The 21,489-nt window shown below is 42.4% G+C and overlaps 1 protein-coding gene across 3 annotated transcripts in view; it reads left to right on the plus strand.

The window, feature by feature from the left end:
* Window positions 1–239: 239 nt before the first annotated feature.
* NSF (N-ethylmaleimide sensitive factor, vesicle fusing ATPase) overlaps window positions 240–21,489 on the plus strand; it is a 74,521-nt gene continuing 53,271 nt past the window's right edge. For 2 of the 3 annotated variants that reach the window (XR_010981452.2, XM_068097474.2), the window contains exons 1-8: window positions 240–304; window positions 3,579–3,661; window positions 6,631–6,730; window positions 6,828–6,867; window positions 9,804–9,970; window positions 13,544–13,654; window positions 13,756–13,831; window positions 17,384–17,539. Coding sequence is in view for 1 of the 3 variants with exons in the window: in XM_068097474.2 (XP_067953575.1) it covers window positions 293–304; window positions 3,579–3,661; window positions 6,631–6,730; window positions 6,828–6,867; window positions 9,804–9,970; window positions 13,544–13,654; window positions 13,756–13,831; window positions 17,384–17,539 (745 nt within the window). In the remaining 2 variants the exon portion in view is untranslated. The remainder of the gene's footprint in view (window positions 305–3,578; window positions 3,662–6,630; window positions 6,731–6,827; window positions 6,868–9,803; window positions 9,971–13,543; window positions 13,655–13,755; window positions 13,832–17,383; window positions 17,540–21,489) is intronic. The other variant, XR_013624316.1, reaches the window with a different exon arrangement.

Genomic DNA, 21,489 nt, shown 5'->3' on the forward strand with positions numbered 1-21,489 from the left:
TGGTAAGATGGCGAGTTGCAGCGTCATTGTTTTCTTCCAATGAGCGCTGCATTGCACAGAGTTCGGTGGTTGAGACAGATGTCGATTGCGAATCCAACTCGACTTGAATAGTTTTAAAATGAAGATATAATTTTAATACAATATAGCGGTACGGCGTTTGCAGTCTTGTGGCTGAGAGAAACCGTATATTAATATAAGGAAGTACAGGATATTATTGCAGTGGAATCTCGGTCACGTGATCGCTGTGACGTTGACATCACACTGGATTGCGGCTGCAGTGCGGCACAGGAAAATGGCGGCGCGGGTAAGGAAGCATCATTGATATTTTGATTGCGGGTGTCGAAGCGAATCGTCATTGTCCCAGTTAAACCCTCCGCATACCAAATATATACTTATAGTCACGACACTTGTGATGTATTTCTGGTTTTAATTCGTTGCGCAATGAGAAGCCTTAATATTATTTCAATTTCCGATGTTCAGTTCATCGTGAGTTGATTGGTAAACCGTACTCGTTGAAGTAACACCTGTTGGAGGTGAAAGGTGGATTTGGTGCTCGAAGGCTGGAAGAGTTCGTTTAGCCTTGGCCGTTCATTTAGTATGGTTGAGCGGGTGATGCCTTGTGACTATTCGCCGTAATTGGTGACTGGTGGGGTTCGATTCCCGCTGTCATCTTCGCCATCGTCTCAGCAAATGGAATACACTTCCGGTGTAGAGGGGTTTCAGTACCCATGATGCAGTGTGCGGACGGCAAGGTAAACAGGTGAGAAAAGGTAATGCAGAAGGGTACTCGGTGGAGAGCATACCTCCGTCAGGCTGAACATTTTACGGTTTGTATCCCACTGATGGACCTGATCTGGATCCGGGCTTGCACCAACGTCTAATAGCTTGTTCTTGTCACTCACCCAACTCATCCACCAAGTTTTGGTCCACAACGTTTTTGAAATATCATGCTATTGCTATATAATATATCTTATTTGGTTTGGCCCCGTCTCTCAATGGCGAAGAATAATTTGAAAATTTAAAAAATTCTTGGATCCGGATTCGGATCTCCGAAATCGAATCGATTCGTCCTTGTCACAAACCCAACCTGTCCGCCAAGTTTTGGCCGAATCCGTCCACGACTTTTTGAGATATCGTACTATATATAGTTTTTTTTAGCCCTCTCTCTCAATAGTAAAGATTCACTTAAAAAATTGTCAGATCAGGATCATCACCAAAATCTAATCATTTCGCCCTTGCCACATCCCCAACTTCTCCACCAAATTTCGTTCGGATCCTGATATCCCGTTCATAAACAGATGGACAGACAGTGGTGAAAACATAACCTCCATCCACCTGAAATTAATATTAATACAATATTTTATCTTATTGATTGATATTATTGAAATTAATACAATATTTTATCCGACGATTGTGAGCTTTGTTTGGCAATGCAATTTTTCCATTTTTTTATGGACAAATAATAAACTTCAATTTCATTTGTCATTTCAAAAGTCACCATTTACCCAGAATGCTTTGGCTGCAGCATCAATGTCTTCGTTACTCCTTTAGGTTAGCAATTCCACTGAATTATTTGATGTTGAATGAAGCACAATGTAACTAATACAGTGCGTATCAAAAAAAAGGTGATCCGAATTCAAGGGGTTAATTTGCAAAGGTTATTTAGTTTGACAATTTACATGTGGTTTACCAATTATGAGGAAATCCTCAGCTTTCCATTGATGCCTTTCATGCATCATTGCTGTCACACATGACCGAGTACATGTTCATTGAAAATGACAAGTTCAAATCACATTTTTACAAGTTTGGCTAATCGGTGCAAGACAGTTTGAAATGGACGCATTACTTGTCGACTGCCAAGTTGATCATGTAAAATTGTTAAGCTGGTCTGGTAATCGTCGTTTGCATCATCCTTTGTTTAAGATGGGCCTACAGTGTATGGGTTTAGAGACAGTCTGAATCATTGAAAAGATGGTTCAACTTACGACTGAACAGCGGACCTTCATGGTTACAACCTTTCACCAAACTGGAAGTTTGCAGCGAACTCGTGATGCGTTCAGGGAACGTTTCCCAGAACGGGAGCCTCCAGCAGCCAAAACCATCTGGGCGAATGTTAGAAAATACCAAGAGTATGGCGCAAGCCTCAACCGCAACAAGGAGAATTCTGGTAGGAGGTGCACTGGTCGATCAGAAATGAACATTGTAGCAGTAAGGCAGCAAGTTTTGCAGCATGCTTGGGATACCAGCGCAAGACGAAATGGGATGGGATTGCCTTCGGCAACATTCAACCGAATCACAAGACTGGACTGGACAAGACTGGAATAATAAAATAATCCACCAACATCCATATCGGATTCACATCCGGCATCAACTTACGCCAGGGGATTTTGCCAGAAGGCTGGTGCTTGCCAGATGGTTGATAGCACGTTGCGAAGCAGATGTCAATTTCCTGCGGTATCTCGTTATCGGCGACGAAGCTGCTTTCGCCATGGACGGCAAGGTCAATACCCATAATGGTCTTGAATATGCACCGACAGGACAACCCCCGGAATTTAATTTGGACACCAACATGAATCGATAAAAGTGGACTGTTTGGTTGGGACTTTGTGGAAGTGGTCAGGTGATCGGACCATTTTTCTTTCAAAGGAATGTCAATGGTAACAGGTATCTGCAGATGATCAATGATTAAGTTTTACCGCAGCTGGAGGAGAACTTTGAGCGACAGGTTCATGATGTCTTCAGATATCTCTGTTGGGCCCAAGACGGTGCCCCAGCACATCATCTTATCGCTGTCCGAGATTGACTGAGGGAACTCTTTAGAGACAGAGTCATCGCCCTCAACTATGCAGTGGAATGGCCGCCAAGATCACTTGACCTCACACCATGTGATTATTTACTTTGGGGACATTTAAAGAACAAGGTTTTCGTAACTCCTCCCCGTGATCTTGACGAATTGCAGGGCCGTATTCGACATGAAGTGGATGCTTTGCGCAATGACCCGGCTATGGTGAGACGAGCAGTTCAGGGCATGCTCCGCCGCTGTGAGCTTTGTGTTGAAAGGGGAGGTGGACATGTTGAAGGTGTGGGTGCATAAAGGCCAATCATTCCTGAGAAAAGTTCACATCTGACGTTAATTTTGCACCAATTATCCTGACTTGCATCGATTAACCAAACTTGTAAAAATGCGATTTGAACTTGTCATTTTCAATGAACATGTACTCGGTCATGTGTGACAGCAATGATGCATGGAAGGCATCAATGGAAAGCTGAGGATCTCCTCTTAATTAGTAAACCACATGTAAATTGTCAAAATAAATAACCTTTGCATATTAACCCCTTGAATTCGGATTACCTTTTTTTTGATACGCACTGTATATCTCAATAGGTGGATGCAGTGGGATGTGGCAAGTAGGAGGAACAGTGGGATGATGATTTTCCACATTTTCAAATTTTTCTCTATATGAGGAATTAATTTTTATTTTTCACCGACACCTGGGTTTTTATTTCTCCAAATCAGTTTTTTCAGCTTATCAGCATTTTGCTAATTTTCATTTCATGTCTTTTGTCGTTTTGCACAGGACATGAAGGTGTCGAGGTGTCCTACAGATGAGTTGTCACTCACAAACTGTGCTGTGGTGCACGAGTCTGAAAGGACCACCGAGTGGGTGTTTGCTGCTGCTATTGCCTGCTGTGTTGCTGTTACTGTTTATTTTGTATAACACATTTCAGTTTTTTCAATCTTGCCAATTTTGTAATGTAATTTGCCTGGTGTGGTAATTTCTGTCAGATTTAGCTAAGGCTTTTGCAGGCACAGCAGCAGTATGCCACATGGAAATATGTGCATCTTTGGGCCCTATGATCATGGAGCGATAATGTAAGAAGAAAAACAAGTGACAGACATTTTCAAAATTATGCCTGGTGTTGGCTTAACGTTTAGGGTGCCGGCTTGGGATCCTAGGATCCTGGGTTTGAATCCCGGTCGATCACTGAATTAACGCCAGGGGGGTTGACTCAGCCTGTCATCCTTCCGAGGTCGGCAAATTGAGTACCAGCTTTCTGGGATGAATGATCCCGGTGTGTACCCTGGTTTAGAATAGGTACACCGTATCCCTGCGCATCGTAAGAGGCGACTAAGGGTTGGCGTCAGGAAGGGCATCCGGCCATAAAAACATTGCCTCAAACAGGGAACCATGATTGTCATGGGGCCCACAAGGCTAACCCCCGCTCTAGCGGGGAAAATGGCCTTAAAACGATCATTCATTTTTTCATTCAGACATTTTCAAAATGCCACATTTTCATTTAAAACTTTTCAGTTTCAAAGTCTGAAGGGTTTCATCACTTTTTGTGGTCATTCAATTATTGATTAGTAGCAGGGGCTTCCTGTCACTGCCGACTGGGTGAGCTTTTCCCGGCCGTGGTTTCGGAATGTGTTGGACATTGGAAAGCTACGGCCTCATGGTGGGTACCCTTAGTCTGCGGGCCGGCGGAAGCACTGCTTGGTCCCACATCCCAATATACACTTTGTAGCGTCAATGCCAATGTGTGGTAGTTTAAAACCTTGTCCAAATTCTTGATATACTGCACCCAAAATTCGGGGCCAAAATAGTGCTACGGTTCGGCCGTGAAAGATTATCATACAAATACACCAATACTTTTTTTTTTTGTAAACACACAAACATTTGAAAAAACCATATGTACAGTCACGTGAAAAAGTAAGTACACCCCATGTAAAGTTTTGACTTTTTCAACATATTTCAACATACAGCTATTTGATCTTCATTTCAACAATATTGATAGATAAAGGTGATATAATATAACAAATATCATGGAACATTTACATTTTGTAGTCCATTGTATAATTTAAATAAACATAAATGCAAATTTCGCATGTGGAAAAAGTAAGTACACCCCTACATTTATCACTACTTCAAATACCTAAAATTAGAATCAGGTGCACCAGCTCAGGTACAAATGATTAGAACATCGTTGGAGATGATCTTGGGGGAATTTGTCTTATTTAAACCTCGGACATTTAGTTTGGTTTGCTCTTTGTTGTTGAAGTGTGCGGCGTCACCATGCCTAGATCAAAAGATCTCCTTGAGGCCTTCAGAAAGAAGGTTATAGATGCCTACGAGTCTGGGAAGGGATTTAAAAAGATCTCCAAACAATTTGAAATCAATCATTCGACTGTCCGGAAGATCATCGACAAGTGGAGAAGATTCCAAACAACTGCCAACTTGTTCAGGCCAGGCCGCCCCAGCAAGTTCAGCCCGAGAGCAGACCGCAAGATGCTGAAAGAAGTCTCTAAGAACTCCAGAATGTCATCACGGGACCTACAGGTAGCTCTTGCCACTGTTGATGTCACAGTGCATGAGTCTACCATTAGAAAGAAGCTGCACAAATTTGATCTACATGGGAGGTGTGCCAGGAGGAAACCTTTGCTGTCCAAAAAGAACATCAGGGCAAGACTAAAGTTTGCCAATGAACACCCAGGCAAAGACTAGCACTTCTGGAACAATGTGCTCTGGACAGGTGAGTCAAAGGTAGAGCTATTTGACCACAGTACCAGAAGACATGTTTGGTGAAAACCAAAGACAGCATTTGACCACAAGAACCTGATACCAACTGTAAAGCATGGTGGTGGAAATATGGTTTGGGGCAGCTTTGCTGCATCAGGGCCTGGGCAGCTCACCATCATAGAATCCACTATGAATTCGTCATTGTACCAGAGGGTGCTTGAGGATAATGTGAGGCCATCTGTCAGAAAGTTGAAGCTCAACCGAAGGTGGACCTTGCAACATGACAATGACCCTAAACATACCAGTAAATCCACCAAGGAATGGCTGAAAAGAAAGAAATGGAGGGTTCTGGAATGGCCAAGTCAAAGCCCGGATCTAAATCCCATCGAGATGGTGTGGGGGGATTTGAAACGAGCTGTGCATGCAAGAAACCCCTCAAACATCGCACAGCTGAAAGAATTCTGCATGGAGGAGTGGGCAAAAAATTATCCCAGTCGATGTCAGAGACTGGTAGACAGTTATAAGAAACGCCTACTTGAGGTTGTTTCTGCCAAAGGGGGAAATACCACCTATTAGAGCCAAGGGTTTACTTGCTTTTTCCACATGCGAAATTTGCATTTATGTTTATTTAAATTATACAATGGACTACAAAATGTAAATGTTTCATGATATTTGTTATATTATATCACCTTTATCTATCAATATTGTTGAAATGAAGATCAAATAGCTGTATGTTGAAATATGTTGAAAAAGTCAAAACTTTACATGGGGTGTACTTACTTTTTCACGTGACTGTACATATAGATTATTATTTATTAATTGTTATTATCTTTATTACTTTTTCAGTTTTTACTTAATTCTCCAATGCTAATGGAGGAGTGGACATTTATAACAGGCATGGCAAGAGCATTAGCAGACATTTTTATTCTCTAACATGAATTGCAAGGACAGAAGACCACAGCAGATCACCATATCAGATGTCACAAATCCCACATCTCAAATCACCATATAGCAGACGAGGTTTGAACTATGGGTTGCAGCACCACTAATGTTTTGCTCAGATTGTAATGTGAGCCTCCCCTTCCATAACTGGTGTTGCTTTTTATTGCAGACATGTAATTGTTCACACTAGTCCTACCCATGGTTTTGTTTTCACATTGAAGAGCCATCAGTCTGTGGTGCCCAAGACGATTGCTTTCAGTCTTCCCCAGGTACCTGAAAACTTTATCAGTCTCATCCCTTTATGAATATGTTCACTTTTCATAGTGGACACTTTGTACATTTCCAAATATTTCTCTTTTCCTGCAGAGAAAATGGGCTGGATTGTCACTTACTCAAGAAGTACAAGGTACCTTTCTTTTTGTGTTTTTTTCTTCATTTCAGTGTGTTTTTGTTTGCATTGCAACAAACCCTCCATGTCCAAGTTTGCTAGTTCTCGAAAGGCTTCGGTTTAGAAATTCAAAATGTGTGATGTGGTATCAATTTGACAATTAACCCCTTGTCTCTGCAAGCATCTAGCCACTAACTGTGGGCTTTGTTCTTCTTCTTTCTCCTCTTCTTCTTTTTAATGACTGATTTTTTTACAACTTATCTATATGCACATACTTTGGCATAGCTTTATGGTACCTAACTTGTCTCAATTCTCTCATCTGATTTTTTCTTCTCAAGAAAATACTGTCTTGCGGAAACAAAATCTCGTTCATGTGATCTGCAGGCAAAGTGCTCGATCATGCAGCATGTTGTCTTTTCTAGAGTCTATTTGACCAGCTACCTTATGATCGGTTTGCACCTGTACATATTAATTCCAACGGTAGTTTTTGAAAAAAAGAAGTAGGCCATTGTATGCTGGCCAATTTCAAAGTATATATAGGCCAATTTCAAACTTCTGCTCTTTGATTTTTCTCATGCAAAGACTTGCAAATTACCGACAGTCAGTTTCATTATCACCTATCCTCCACTTGGCCTTGGGTGCTCTGTTTGTCATTCCTGTTGCAATGTAATGTTTGTCAATGTAATGATCTGCTTATTAAATTGTGAATTTTCTGTTTTGCATCATGTGCAGGCGTTTGCAGACGTCAAACATTTAGAATCAGAATCGACTTTATTTCCAAGTACATTAAATGTACAAGGAATTTGACCTGGTGAATGTGCTGTCCACTTAGTCGTACCTAAATTCCACAAAATACACAAAATTCACAAATTTACAAAATGGCAAATTATAGCATGTTCACAAAATACACAAATTTACAAAATTACAAAATCTATATTATAAAAGGAGCTGTGTCTGTTTGTTTGTCTGTTTGTCGTGTTATAACTTAAGAACGGATTAGCGGATTTCAATAAATCCAACTACGGTGGATTCGGGTAACTCCCGGGAATGTTTGTGATCCCCCCTCCCCCCAAAAAAAATTGAATTTTTTTTTTATGGGTACATAGACACACGTGTCAAAACTGCAATTGCCAACACGTGAAGTTGGTTATCCCTGCAGGGAGAACAGGATCGCCCAGGAATCCTTCCCCCCCCCCCCCCCCCCCCATATATTAGCCATCACAGCAAAGATTGGTATTTCCGTCAGCGAAGCGACGGGTCTTATATTGGAGTATACCATGAAGTACAGGGTAGTGTAAAAGGTTAAAAAAAAGTTTTGAAAAAAAAAAAAGTGTCAAGTGTAGAGTCTGATGTGGAGGGTGGGGGAGGTTGCAAGTTAACAAAGTTTACAAAATTCCCTAAAGTGAGGCATCTGGTAGGGATGGAGGAGGGTAGGAGGGTAGGCTACTGCAGGTCAAATGAACGGTTTGTGAGGGCCAAGGCATGGGGGAAGAAACCTCAGATGGTGGGTGGTATTGGTTCTGATGGCTCTGAACCGGCTACCAGAGGGAAGTTTTTGGAAGAGGTGATGACTGGAGTGGGAGGGGTCAGCGATGATCTTTCCTTTATGCTTCCTTGCCCTGACGTCATGCAGGTCCTCGATGGGGGGCATGTAGCAGCCATGACTCTCTGCAGACTGGACGATGCGCTGAAGTTTGCTCTTGGAGCGGGCAGAAGCAGTCCCAAACCAGACGCTGATGGAGGAAATGAGGATGGACTCTACAATGGCCGTGTAGAATGTGACCAGGATTGTTTTGGAGAGGTTCAGCTTCTTCAGCTGGTGCAGAAAGTACATCCGCTGATGTGCCTTTTTGTGATAATGGTGATGTTGTCATCCCACTTAAGATTGTGCGAGATAGTCGTCCCCAGGAATTTAAATGTTTCAGCCATGCTGACGGTTGAACCATTTATATCCAGGGGGAGGGAGTGGTGATGGAGGGTTTTTCCTGAAGTCGATTACCATTTTTACAGTTTTGAGTGTGTTTAGTTCCAGGCAGTTTTGACTACACCCTGGCACCAGTCGGTCCACCTTCTTCCGGAACATGGATTCGTCCCCGTCAGAGATGAGTCCGACCAATGTGGTGTCATCTGCAAACTTGATTATTTTGACAGATGGTTCTGAGGAGGAACAATCATTGGTTATAGAGTGAGTAGAGCAGAGGTGAGAGAGCACACATCCCTGTGGAGCTTCCGTACTGATGGATAGGGGGTCCGAGAGGTGTTTGCCCAGCCGCACATATTGGTTCCTATTGGTCAGGAAGTCAGTAATCCACTGACAGATGGAGTCAGAAATGTTAAGGTGGGCCAGTTTGTTCTGCAGCAGTTCTGGGATGATGGTATTGAATGCAGAGCTCTGTTTATCTTGAACTTGATATCTTGATGTCCACAACCAATTCAATAGCTCAATCCGAGTGAAAGTCACACGAATAGTGTCGCAGATCATGAGGTTAAACAAAAGCAGCAGCAGAGACCGTGGCAGCCGCTCGGGGAGCCATCTTCATGATGCGTGATTTAAGTGCAATTGAAAAGTAATTGTTCTTACAGGATAGTGAAACTCATTTTCTTGAGTAAAACTTAATTTTGTTTGTCGAGCACCATATTTGATTAGTCCACTCACTCCTCCCCCCCACCCACAATACATCTGTCTGTCTGTCCACAGGTAGATCTACTTTAATATTGTGCACTGGGCTTTTTTTAGAGAAATATTTTAGAGAAAAGAGAAATATATATATATTTTTTTTAAAGGAAAGGGAAAATTTTTCCCAGAAAAATACCCGCAAAGCTCTGTCTTGTTTATTAACACCAGACTCTGATGCCTTTTAATGTGGATTTACTGAAATACCTGATGGGATGTGTATTCTGGAAGATGTCTGATCATCTTTTTAATGTAATACTTAAATTGTGACCTCTTCTAGTGCGACCATTCCAGTTTGACAAAACTAAGCAATGCATTGGAACAATGACTATTGAAGTGGATTTCCTGCAGAAGAAACATGCTGACTCAAATCCGTATGACTCCGATCAAATGGCGACCGAGTTTCTTCAGCAGTTTGTTAACCAAGCCTTCACTGTGAAGCAACAGGTGAGATTAACTGGCACTCGTTATCCAACATTTTGGATATCAAGAAAGCTACTTGTGTTTATATGATTTATTAAACGGTGATCTCTAATTTATAGTTGTACCAAGTTAGGTACTGCTACTAAATGTCTCTCTTGTGCTGTATATATTAACTTTTTTGTGTTACAAGAATGAAATCCCTACTGCCCCTTGTTCAGTTTTTTTATTTTATTTTTATAAAGCCTTTAAAATTATCTCTAGTCCATAAGCATGTGTAAAAGAAAGTTCCTGATATGTGAAACGCCCGACAACCCATCCTGACAGAAAACTGAGTTTTTGGGGAATGCCAGTCGCATTTTCCATATAATCATCATGTAACTTAGTTAAAAGAATGCTTCAGGCCACCTTCGGGGGTGGAGGCATAAAAAGTATCCATGGATAGGCGCTACTATGTTGAAAGTTGTGTCAATCGTTCATGCAGGTTTTTTTTCTTTTTCTTTTTTGTAACCAGTTCACCAGAAATAGTTGCTGAGAAAACAAATTTAAAAGTGAATAAAGATGAAAAAGTGAAGGTGGAAGAAAAGAAAAAAGAGTGAGGGTCTCGGCCGACGTTCCACAACATAGTCAAGGATTGTTGTGGATGCCTGTTACCAGTGTTATAAAACTTGAATAGACAAGATACATTTAATGATATTACTGTATTTGAACTCTGTAGAACACAAATCGCCTGCTTATTGCGTCTAAAAACCTCCAGTTTTACAGTACTTGGACATGTTGTATAAAGTGGTGTATTAGACTGCATCAATGACGCTGAACTTCTGGAAATTTTGTTATACGACCTTTAAAATCATGATTTTATTTGGATTGAATTATACACTTTAACAATACATGGGATAAGGTGTTCTCTGAACTCTCTAGTTTAAAATGTAAAAAGGTCAATAGCCCACACATACCTGTTAAACTTCAACAATGACAGAATGTGCTTGTCTCTGTATTGAGGAATCCAATCCATTAGAATGTCACAACGGAAAACAATTTTTGAATTTTGAATATTCTGGTGAACCTCTGATTCTGGTGAACTACAGTCTACTTCAGCTTCAAAAAAGGAGAAAAAAACCAAATACCCTTGGACCCTGCTATTCGCAGGGGATACGTTCCTGGAAAATGCCGCAAATTGCGAAACCGTGAATGGCGGGGCATTGTTTCAATGGAAAAAGGTGGGATAGGTTCCCGAGTCGCGAAAATCCGCGAATAGAGAGGAACAAACTGCGAATGGCGAGGCAAAAACTGTGAATCGTGAGGCAAATCCAGAGAATGTCGACGATAATCCGTGAAGGTCGATGAAAGTCACGGAAATGGAAAGGCAAATCCCACCAATGTCAATGAAAATCCCGCAAATGGCGAGGCAAATCCGACGAATGTCAATGAAAATCCGTGAATGCATGCCATGCCAGTTTCAATGGGGGAAAAGGGAGACAGCTAATTGCACTAATAGATACTGTGGTGTGTTTTCATTCTGTACAGTAACTTGCGGGGATGACATGTTATGCAGCAAGTGGAACATCCCCTGAAGCTCTCGATTATAGTGTGGCTAAAATTCGCGGCTGCAAAAGCTATGAAAATACAAAGCACACAACAGTGAATGTAGAAGCAGGTCTTTCTCACGGCTCCTAGAATATGTTTTTTTGCATATGTCCAGCTGTTTTATGCATGGCTGGTGAAAGATGGGTTTTATAAATGTGTGAAGCTAACGGTTCATGAATTGTTTTTTTTGCGCGCCTGAAAAACAGTGAATTTGCAGAACACAGCCACAATTAGGGGGGGGGGGGGGGGGGGGGGAACACGATTTTGCGGAACACTGCCGCGAATAGAAAAAACCCCGCAAATTTGTGGGACACTTTTCCACGAATAGAGAAACAGGTCGCATTTTATCAACCATGAATACGTGGAACCCACGAATAGCAGAACCGCAGATAGCAGGGTCCGGCTGTATATCAAACACATAAACCCAGATTGATGTCTATCTGTGACGATCCATATTGGCTTTGGGGTGTGCCATGTCCAAGTTGTTAGGTATGATGAATATGGGACATAATAATTGTCCTTGTACAACGTGACAAAGTTCTAAAGTCGTCATTGACGCCATCACATTTTCAACAATTATTTTTCTGCCCTGAAGGGAACAGCATCTAAACTCTATAATCAAAGGCAAACACACCATCATCTTACTATAATTCACCAAATGTCCGTCCGTCTGTTCGAAGGTACCGCAAAAACGGCTCAACCGATCGCAACGATATTTTGGGTGGGTATTCCTGGGACCCCTTATCCCTGGTGTTGGGCTAGCGGCTAGGGTGCCAGCTTAGGATCCTAGGATCCTGGGTTCGAATCCCGGTCGATCGCTGAATTAACACCAGGGGGGTTGACTCAGCCTGTCATCCTTCCGAGGTCGGCTAATTGAGTACCAGTTCACTGGTAATTCCCTGCTTGTCGTTAAAGGCGGCAAAAAGGGTTGGCGTCAGGAAGGGCATCCGGCCGTAAAACATTGCTTCAAAAAGGGGACCAAAAAACAACAACAACCACGGTTCCCGAAAAAGGCCAACCCCCGCTTTGCGGGGAAAAATGGCCTCTAAAAGTGGTTTTTTATTCCTGGGACCCCTGGGAGTAAAATAGGCTATATTATTTTTCCAGTTTTTCCAAACACGATGGAATAATATTTACCGATATGAACAGTGATGTAGCTTTTGTTGAAATTCTACGTACCAGGAGAGAGTAGATCGACTCCTGACGAACTCTTCCTGTATAAACGTGCGGCTCCAAAGTAACACGGCAGCGTGTGCAAAGCAACTGAGAAACGGGTGTCGCGGCCGCTCCCATTTTGCAGAATTCAATCTTTTTTTCAAAATGGGCGCCATGTACTGTTTAGATTTTGATGATTTGCGTGTGATATGATTTAACGGATGTTTATATAAATTGTTTAAAATAAAAAAAAGCCTTCAATTTCTGATATTTTGCCTTTTCATTTGGGCCTCCCAATTGAAACCCTGCCCGCAGGGCAGGTACCATTGCTAGTAGTCACTATTTTGGAGGCACTGCTTGTGTTAACAAAAAAGGGAAATTTTAGTCAGCGATTCAATATTACAGTGGATTACATAACAGGAAACAGGCCATTTTATTTTATTTTTTGCTTTAATGAAAGGTGGAATGGGGGAAGACTGGTAGTTATGGTGGTTACGTAACTGTCACTCCTGATCAGTTTTGGACGTTTCCATGAAAAATTGCTGCTAGCTGTGTTTAAATCGTGTTTACAAAGTACAGTACTGTGACACATAAAAAAACATTGCATACTCTGACATTTATAACTATAGGAAGTGTATTGTGACAGTCAAAACATTTATTTTTATTTTTTCTTGCTTGAAGATAATTTAATATCGGTTCCTTGGGCATTCTCTTTCAACTCCAATATATCCTATGAAAGGAGCTACTAATGGTTAACTTATTTTGGCCCATAGTCACACTGCAATCAAACATTTTAAACGATTTTTTTCTTTCAACCCCCCCCCCCCCCCTCCTCCCCCCCCCCCTCTTGCTTTGCAGTTGGTTTTTAATTTTATAAACAAGCTCTTCACCTTGACTGTTAAGGAAATTGATGCAGTAGATACAACCAGCATCCTAAAACAGGAAAATGTTTCTGCAAAGCTTGCAAAGGTATGCAAACAAATACAGTATTTTACTTGTAGAGATGATGATTCCATTTGTAAGTGGTACAGCTGATCGTAATAATTCGCTTACTATGTTATATGCGACAGATAAACACCGGACTAAGCCTTCCCAACACACATGTGATTTTTGAAAAAAGTGAAAATTCTACTTTAAATTTAACAGGTAAGCACAGCCCCACTTTCACATACACAGTTAACCATTCAGCCATGCCCTTTTTGGGCAGGAGTAGAATGGAAGCATAATTTGTGGTATTAAGTGATCTACAACGTCTTCAGAAAGTTTCCTTCAGTTTTTTTTAAACATTTTGTTGTTGCAGCCTGAATTTTAAATGGGTTAAATTTTGATTTTTTTTTTTGTCACTGATCTACACATAATATTGCATAATGTCAGTGGAATTTTATCCACAATCCTTTTACGGATTGCCATCACGACATCTTTACCTCCCCCACCCCATGTCTGTCTGTTTATCTGCCGTTTGTGAACAAGATATCTCAAAAGGTTGTTGACAGATTCAGACGAAATTTGGCATAGAGGTAGCATGTGTGACGAGGACGAAATTATTAGATTTTGGTGAAGATCCGGATTCGGATCCGGCTACTAGAATTTTTAAAGTGATTCTTCACCATTGGGAGATAGGGCCAAAAACGATACATAGCAGGATATCTCAAAAAGTTGTGGACAGATTTGGATGAAACCTGGTGGACCGGTTGGGTGTTTGACAAGGACAAATAGATTCGATTTTGGTGAAGATCTGAATATGGATTCGGATATGAGAATTTTTTTTTTTTTAAAGTGATTCTTCACCATTGGGAGATAGGGCTAAAACTAACATATAGCAGGATATCTCAAAAAGTTATGGATGGATTTGGATGAAACTTTTTAGACAGGTTGTGTGTGACGAGCAATAAATCGATTCAATTTTGGTGAAGATCTGGATCCGAATCCAGCTAGTATAAATTTTTAAGTGATTCTTCACCGCTGAGTGATATGGCCAAAAATGATATGTAGCAGGATATCTCAAAAAATTGTGGACAGATTTGGACGAAACTTGGTGGAGAGGTTGTGTGTGTGTGAAAAGGACTAATCGTTTCGATTTTGGTGAAGATCTGAATGTGGATTCGCCTCCAAGAATTAGTTAAATTTTAAGTGATTCTTCACCATTGAGAGCTCGGGTGAAAAGAGATATATAACTTTATATTTTAAAAAAAGTTATGGAAGAGTTATGAATAAACTTGGTGGACGAGTTGGTTAGGTGACAAGAACAAGCCGATTAGATTTTGGTTCAGGTCCGAATCCAGATCCGGCCTATTAGTCCATGGGCCAGGATCCCAAATTTCCAGTATCGGTACCACCCGGAGTGACTAATTCTCTTTGGTGTTTTTAACTTGCTATATGTCTCTAGTTTGCATTTTGATATGATAGCCCTTGCAGACTCACAGCTTTTAGAGTTTATCACTTCTTGTAATGGACATGCCCCATGGGTGAAAGGCGTGAACACACACTTTACCACTATCCTTTATTCTCGCACCACAATCTTTCTGTTAAGAATCAGTTCAGTCACAGACGAGCATAAAATACCACATAGGGATCCTTTCTTACCAGTATCACGAATGTAGGCAGTCATTCTCGTACATAAAGGCAGATTTTGTAGATGAAGTGGGTTGTTTTCAAAAAAATTCGAACTTAACTCGACTTGACTGACGTCTTGCTTCTTGATCTGATTCCTCAGCTGCATTGCTGCTTTGGTTAAGACATCTCCAGAGCTGGCAGTCCTTGCTTCTTGCAGATCCTTCTTCATGTTGTGGGCTTGTTTGGCAAGATCATCCATGGAAAGGCTGTCTGGATAGAGGAGAATCTTTCCTTTCTCATCCGAGACAAAGTGGAGTGATCCTCCCAGCTCACTTTCCAGCTTACGACGAACATGTTTCTTCGTTGAGGGTTTCATTTGGGTGATGCCATGTGCGTTCATGGATCTCTCTAGCCTACCTGTGAGGTCTGTCATAGGCAGTATTTCAGGATTGGGAAAGAATTCATTCCTGATATACAAGAAGAGTTCCTCGTAGGCTTGTCTCACTGCTTCCTCATACTCTGCATCCTCTCTTTGTTCATTATCCTCACCTGCACCAGAGCTGGCAGTAGACTCGTCTTTTGTGTACAGTTTGTAGCATGACTTGTGGTAATGTCCCCCTGCAGCAACAAGGTCTCTGCTCAGTAAGGCAAGGATTCTTGGATCCAGTTTTTTGGTTGCTGCGTTGCGAACCCTGGCATCTGCACGTAACTCAACACACTGGATGAGGGGTTCCCTTGTATTGTGTCCTTTTAGGTATCTGCTCGACTTGTTGCAGAAAATGCAGATTTTATCATACACTCTTGATGTACCTGGCGCATCCCTAGCTGATCTTCTTGAACTGACCTCTCCAGGTTCATCTTTGGGGTCTTTGGAAAGGAGAGAGTCAAGAGACTTCTTCATGGTGAAAATGCTATGGCATTTGCGATGATACTGCAATTGTGGTATTTGTCCTTCTTCAATGCCTTTGGCTATATCCAGAAGTGGAGCATGCAGTCTGATCTCTGCAGCCCTGAGCAAAGTGTTCCATGAGTCCAGATCTTGTGGTGACACCAGGGAGTCAGAGTCTTCATTAGAGCAATGAATGATACAGTCAGTGCGTGCTCGCTTCCTTGGCAGGGTGGCACCTTCATCTCTACTTGGTGGATCCATCATGTACACCTCAGGACGTCAGCACACTACAGTAGACACCTGCAATGTACAAGCAGCAATCCGTGTTCCAGCAATCCAATGCATTCTTTGTTCTGACAGTACCATTGAAAGCAAAACAAAATCTTATCTAAGATCTGCTACATCTTGACCTCACTGGTAAGTTAATCCTAGAAAAGCAAAGGATATTACCATAGTTAACTGATCTTAACTAATCAAACTTAATTAACCTTGATTAGAACTGCAAAAGATAACTTACATAGCCAGATATCTCACCAGTTCCATCAAAGGAGCTGAAAAAAAAGCTTGCATCTATCCGCAATTAACTCTTCCTAGAAAAAAAAGCTGAACGTGAGTACACAATTATCCAATAAGAAAGTACAGACAAATAGGAAATGCATTTAATTTGCTCTGATGTTTAATAATTACAATATAGTAGCATTTATCACATGGTTTTAGTTCTGTATTGACTGAAATTAGATGTGATCTTTGCGTACCGCAAGATTTCAATGAATTACGCAATGCCGCTATTGGGTGAATTTGAAGTTTTTACAAAAAACTGACAAAGCTGCCAGTGTGGAAAGGCTATCACATCTTAATGTACCTATATTGACCCAATAAACATTTTAGTACCACTTAGGTTCGGTCACCCCAGGTGGTACCGATATCTGGCCTGGCCCATGGACTATAAAACTCAAGGCCAAATTCAGCAGTGGGATACAAAAGTAAACTGGTCACCAGGCGGAGGTATGCTCTCTACTGAGTGTCGTTCTAGTTTGACATGTTTCCGTCTCAATCTCACAACAAATAAAATACATCTTTAAAGCAACCCACACTACAAACCTACAATTACCTCTAATGTAGACATCTTCATACAATTGTTACTATTTCCACCTACAACAAAAATGTCAAAACGTATCAAAATATATATTGTTGTGCACACAGTTCGTACTTTGCATTCCGACTACTACCAAAAACTTTTTGATCCTGTTTTTCAGGCAAATCGAAAACGCAGCAAGGGCGGCAGTCAATCATCAATCCCGACTGGAACTTTGAGAAGATGGGAATTGGAGGTCTGGACAGAGAGTTTTCGGACATATTTCGACGAGCTTTTGCCTCCCGTGTCTTTCCACCTGACATTGTGGAGCAGATGGGTGAGTTTTTAATTTGTACAGCATTGTTGCAGTTTGCGTACCAATTGTTAAATTTGCGTACCTCGGTGCATATCTTGCACAGCTGGGTTGCCATCTATCTTGGCCTCCGGTCTTTAATGCAAGGCCTTAAACACATTTTTCTATGATCACCTTGGTGCAGTTTTCCACCAAATATTATAGATCGTCTCAGCTCTTGCCGTCTTCGGGCTGAAATGTTTTTATTCCAATGTCCTGCTTGCTTGAGCACACCCACATGGTGCTGACACTTTCTGACACATGGGGTTTTGAGGCTGGGCCTTGGAAAATCAACTTCAACAGCCTCTGCCAGTCTAGCTTACATTAATTTGTTGGCCTTCCCTTTCCCACAACATCACCTCCACCCCTCGGGCAACCTTATGTGCAAGACTCATTCAGTTTTTATGCTGTATTGCTCAGTAACCTGAGCTTGCTTCGGGGGGCTTGCTTCAATCTCTCCACGGCATCAAAGTTTGAGTGTTTTCCCGTTCGTTTCTTTGTCAAATTTCCGCTGCGTATTTTGTTGTGTATGTGTTATTGTGTGTTTCTATTTGGTTTTGGTTTTGTAGTTGTTGCAAATTTGTGTGTAATTAGTCGTTTCTTTGTTCGCGCCTCGTGCGGCCTGGTGTCTCGTGCGGCCTCCTCGTCTCGACTTGTGCCCCGACCCCTATATCTCGTTTGTTCTTTCACCTCTGCTCCTGCTTTCTCAAATCCACGTTCTCAGAGACTTTTCCCAGATTGTTTTCATGGTTTTGTTTAAATATTTATTTAAATATGTTTAAACCGCAGCCGTGATCTCCCCCCCCCCCCAGGATTTCCATGTTTTAAACGTTTCCCAGTGTTTACCCTGGATAAGAATAGGTACACCGTATCCCTGCGTGTCGTAAGAGGCGACTAAGAGGGTTGGCGTCAGGAAGGGCATCCGGCCATAAAAAAAATAAAAATAAAATAAAAACATTGCCTCAAAAAGAGAACCATGACAATTACAACTACATATGGGCAGGGTACAGCCTGAAGTGGAGATCGGTTTCTGAGGTTTGGGACATGGAATGTAGGGACAATGACAGGGAGATCAGGAGAAGTGGTGGAAGTATTGGTCAGAAGAAGAGTGGACATATGTTGTGTGCAAGAGACGAGATGGAAGGGAAGTGGTGTGAGAATGGTGAAGGGTAGGCAGGGACAGAAATACAAGTTTGTGTGGCAAGGGTGCCCGGAGGGCGTGAATGGTGTTGGTGTCCTGTTTTCTGAGGAGTTTGTAGACAGTGTGGTGAGTGTGACTAGAGTGAGTGAAAGGTTGATGATGGTGAAAATGATGATTGGAAAGCTCTTGGTGAACGTCATCTCGGGATATGCTCCACAGGTTGGTCGGAGCGATGAAGAGAAGGACAAGTTCTGGTGTGCGATAGAGAAGCTAATGGAAAACGTGAAAGATGAGGAAGTTGTTGTGGTAGGAGGAGACCTAAATGGACATGTGGGAAGGAGTATGGATGGTTTTGACGGAGTTCATGGGGGTTACGGATATGGTGTGAGAAATGGAGAAGGTGAAAGGATTTTGGAGTTTGCTGATGGAGCTGATTTGTTGATTTGTAATACTCAGTTCCAGAAAGAGGATAATAAGCTTGTTACATACACGTCAGGTGGGTCGACGACAACCGTTGACTACCTGATGGTGCGTAGGTGAGATAGGGGGCACCTCCGAGACACAAAGGTGATCCCGGGGGAGGAGGCTGTTTCACAGCACCACTTGGTTGTCTGCGACGTAAGGGTGAAAGGTGCGAGGAGAGCTCGGCGGGTGAAGTACCAACCGAGAATGAAGGTGTGGAGGTTGAATGAGGTGACAGTAAGGGAGGCATTAAAAGAGAGGCTGAGTAGGGTAGAGGATGATGTGGTTGAGCTTGAAAGTGGTTGGATGTCAATGAAAGCTAGTCTGTTGGGAGCCGTTGGTGAGGTATGTGGATGGACAAAAGGACCACCGAGGCACTCGGAAACATGGTGGTGGGATGGTGAAGTTGGAAAGAGGATTGACGAGAAGAGGAAGAAGTTCAAGGAGTGGCAGAAGGCGAAGGGTACGGGAGCAGGAACAGCAGAGCATCAAAGTTATAAGGCAGCCAGGAAGGCTGCAAAGAAAGAGGTAGCAAAGGCGCAGGAGGCATGTAGGAAAATGTTCGGAGAACGCTTGGATTCGGAAGAGGGTCAGAAAGCAGTATTCAGGATTGCAAAGCAGATAGCGAAACAGAGGTGTGATGTGATGGGGGTGAGTTGCTTGAAGGATGAAGTGGGACAAATCGTTGTGGACCCAGATGGAATTAAAGGGAGATGGAAAAGATATATGGAAATGCTGCTGAATACAGAGAATGAATGGGATGGCAACATAGAGAGTAACCCAGTTTTAGGACCGGCAGAGAAGATAACTGAGAAGGAAGTTGAGGAAGCGATAAAAGCAATGAAGGCTAGAAAAGCGGGAGGGCTGACGGGAGTTGTGGGAGATATGTTGAAGGCAGCAGGAAGTTGGGGTGTGAAGAGAATGACAGAGATCTGTAATCTGGTGGTGAAAGAAGGCCGCATTCCAGTGGATTGGGAACTGAGTACCCTCGTCCCTCTATACAAGGGGAAAGGTGACCCTCTGGAGTGTGGCTCGTACCGAGCGATAAAGTTATTGGAGCATGGAATGAAGGTATTGGAAAGGGTGTTGGAGAGGAGGATAAGGAAGAAAGTGAAGATCGACGAAATGCAGTTTGGATTTATGCCAGGAAGAGGAACGACAGACGCGCTTTTCATTGTGAGGCAGTTGCAGGAGAAGTACATGGAGAAGAGGAAGAAGTTGTTTCTTGGGTTTGTTGATCTGGAGAAAGCATTCGATCGGGTTCCACGCAAAGTATTGACATGGGCATTGAGGAAGTTAGGAGTGGAGGAATGGTTGATCAGAGTAGTGATGGCAATGTACAAAAGAGCGCGCACAGCTGTAAGGACGAAGGACGGGAACAGTGGTGAGTTTGAGGTGAAGGTGGGAGTGCATCAGGGGTCGATACTAAGTCCACTACTATTTGTAGCTGTGATGGAGGTGCTGGCTCAGAACGTAAAGGAGGGTTTACCATGGGAGTTGTTGTATGCAGATGATCTGGTGTTGATTGCGGAAAGTATGGATGGACTGAAGGAAAAGATGAACACGTGGAAGGAATGTATGGAGACAAAAGGTCTGAAGGTGAATATCGGAAAGACGAAGGTGATGGCAAGTGGTAAAGCATGTGGTGAGGTGGAAAGAACTGGGAAGTGGCCCTGTGCTGTGTGTAGGAAGGGTGTCGGAGTGAACTCCATTCAGTGTACAATGTGCGCTGAGTGGGTTCATCAAAAATGTAGTGGTCTGAGAGGGTCATTAACCAGTGTGGCAGCTACATTCAAAAGTAAGGTGTGCACAGAGGGAGCTGCAGATGGAGGAAATGTTGAGTTGGATCTTGGAGACGGCATGAAGCTGGAAGGTGTGAAAACATTTTGCTACCTCGGAGACATGCTGAATGGAGAAGGTGGATCAGACTCGGCAACGGTTGCTCGAGTGAGATGTGCATGGAAGAAGTTTCGGGAATTTAGTGGCATGCTGATGATGAGGGGAGTGTCGTTGAAGCTGAAGGGAAAGGTGTATGCTGCATGTGTGAGAAGTGTTATGATTTATGGGAGCGAGACATGGGTAATGAACGTAGAGCAGCAACGAAGGTTGGAAAGGGTGGAAATGCGAATGGTTCGACGGATGTGCGGAGTATCGTTGAGAGAGAGGAAGACAAATGATGAATTGCGAAAGATGATGGGAATAGAGCCTGTGATTGATGCTGTGAAGAGGAACAGGTTGAGATGGTTTGGTCATGTGTTGAGGAAGGATGAAAGTGACTGGTTGAGAAGAGTGATGGAAATGAATGTAGAAGGAAGTAGAAGACAGGGAAGAC

This window comes from Myxine glutinosa, chromosome 1 (assembly GCF_964187855.1).
Source record: "Myxine glutinosa chromosome 1, kmMyxGlut1.1, whole genome shotgun sequence".
In the NCBI taxonomy this organism is placed as follows: Eukaryota; Metazoa; Chordata; class Myxini; order Myxiniformes; family Myxinidae; genus Myxine; species Myxine glutinosa.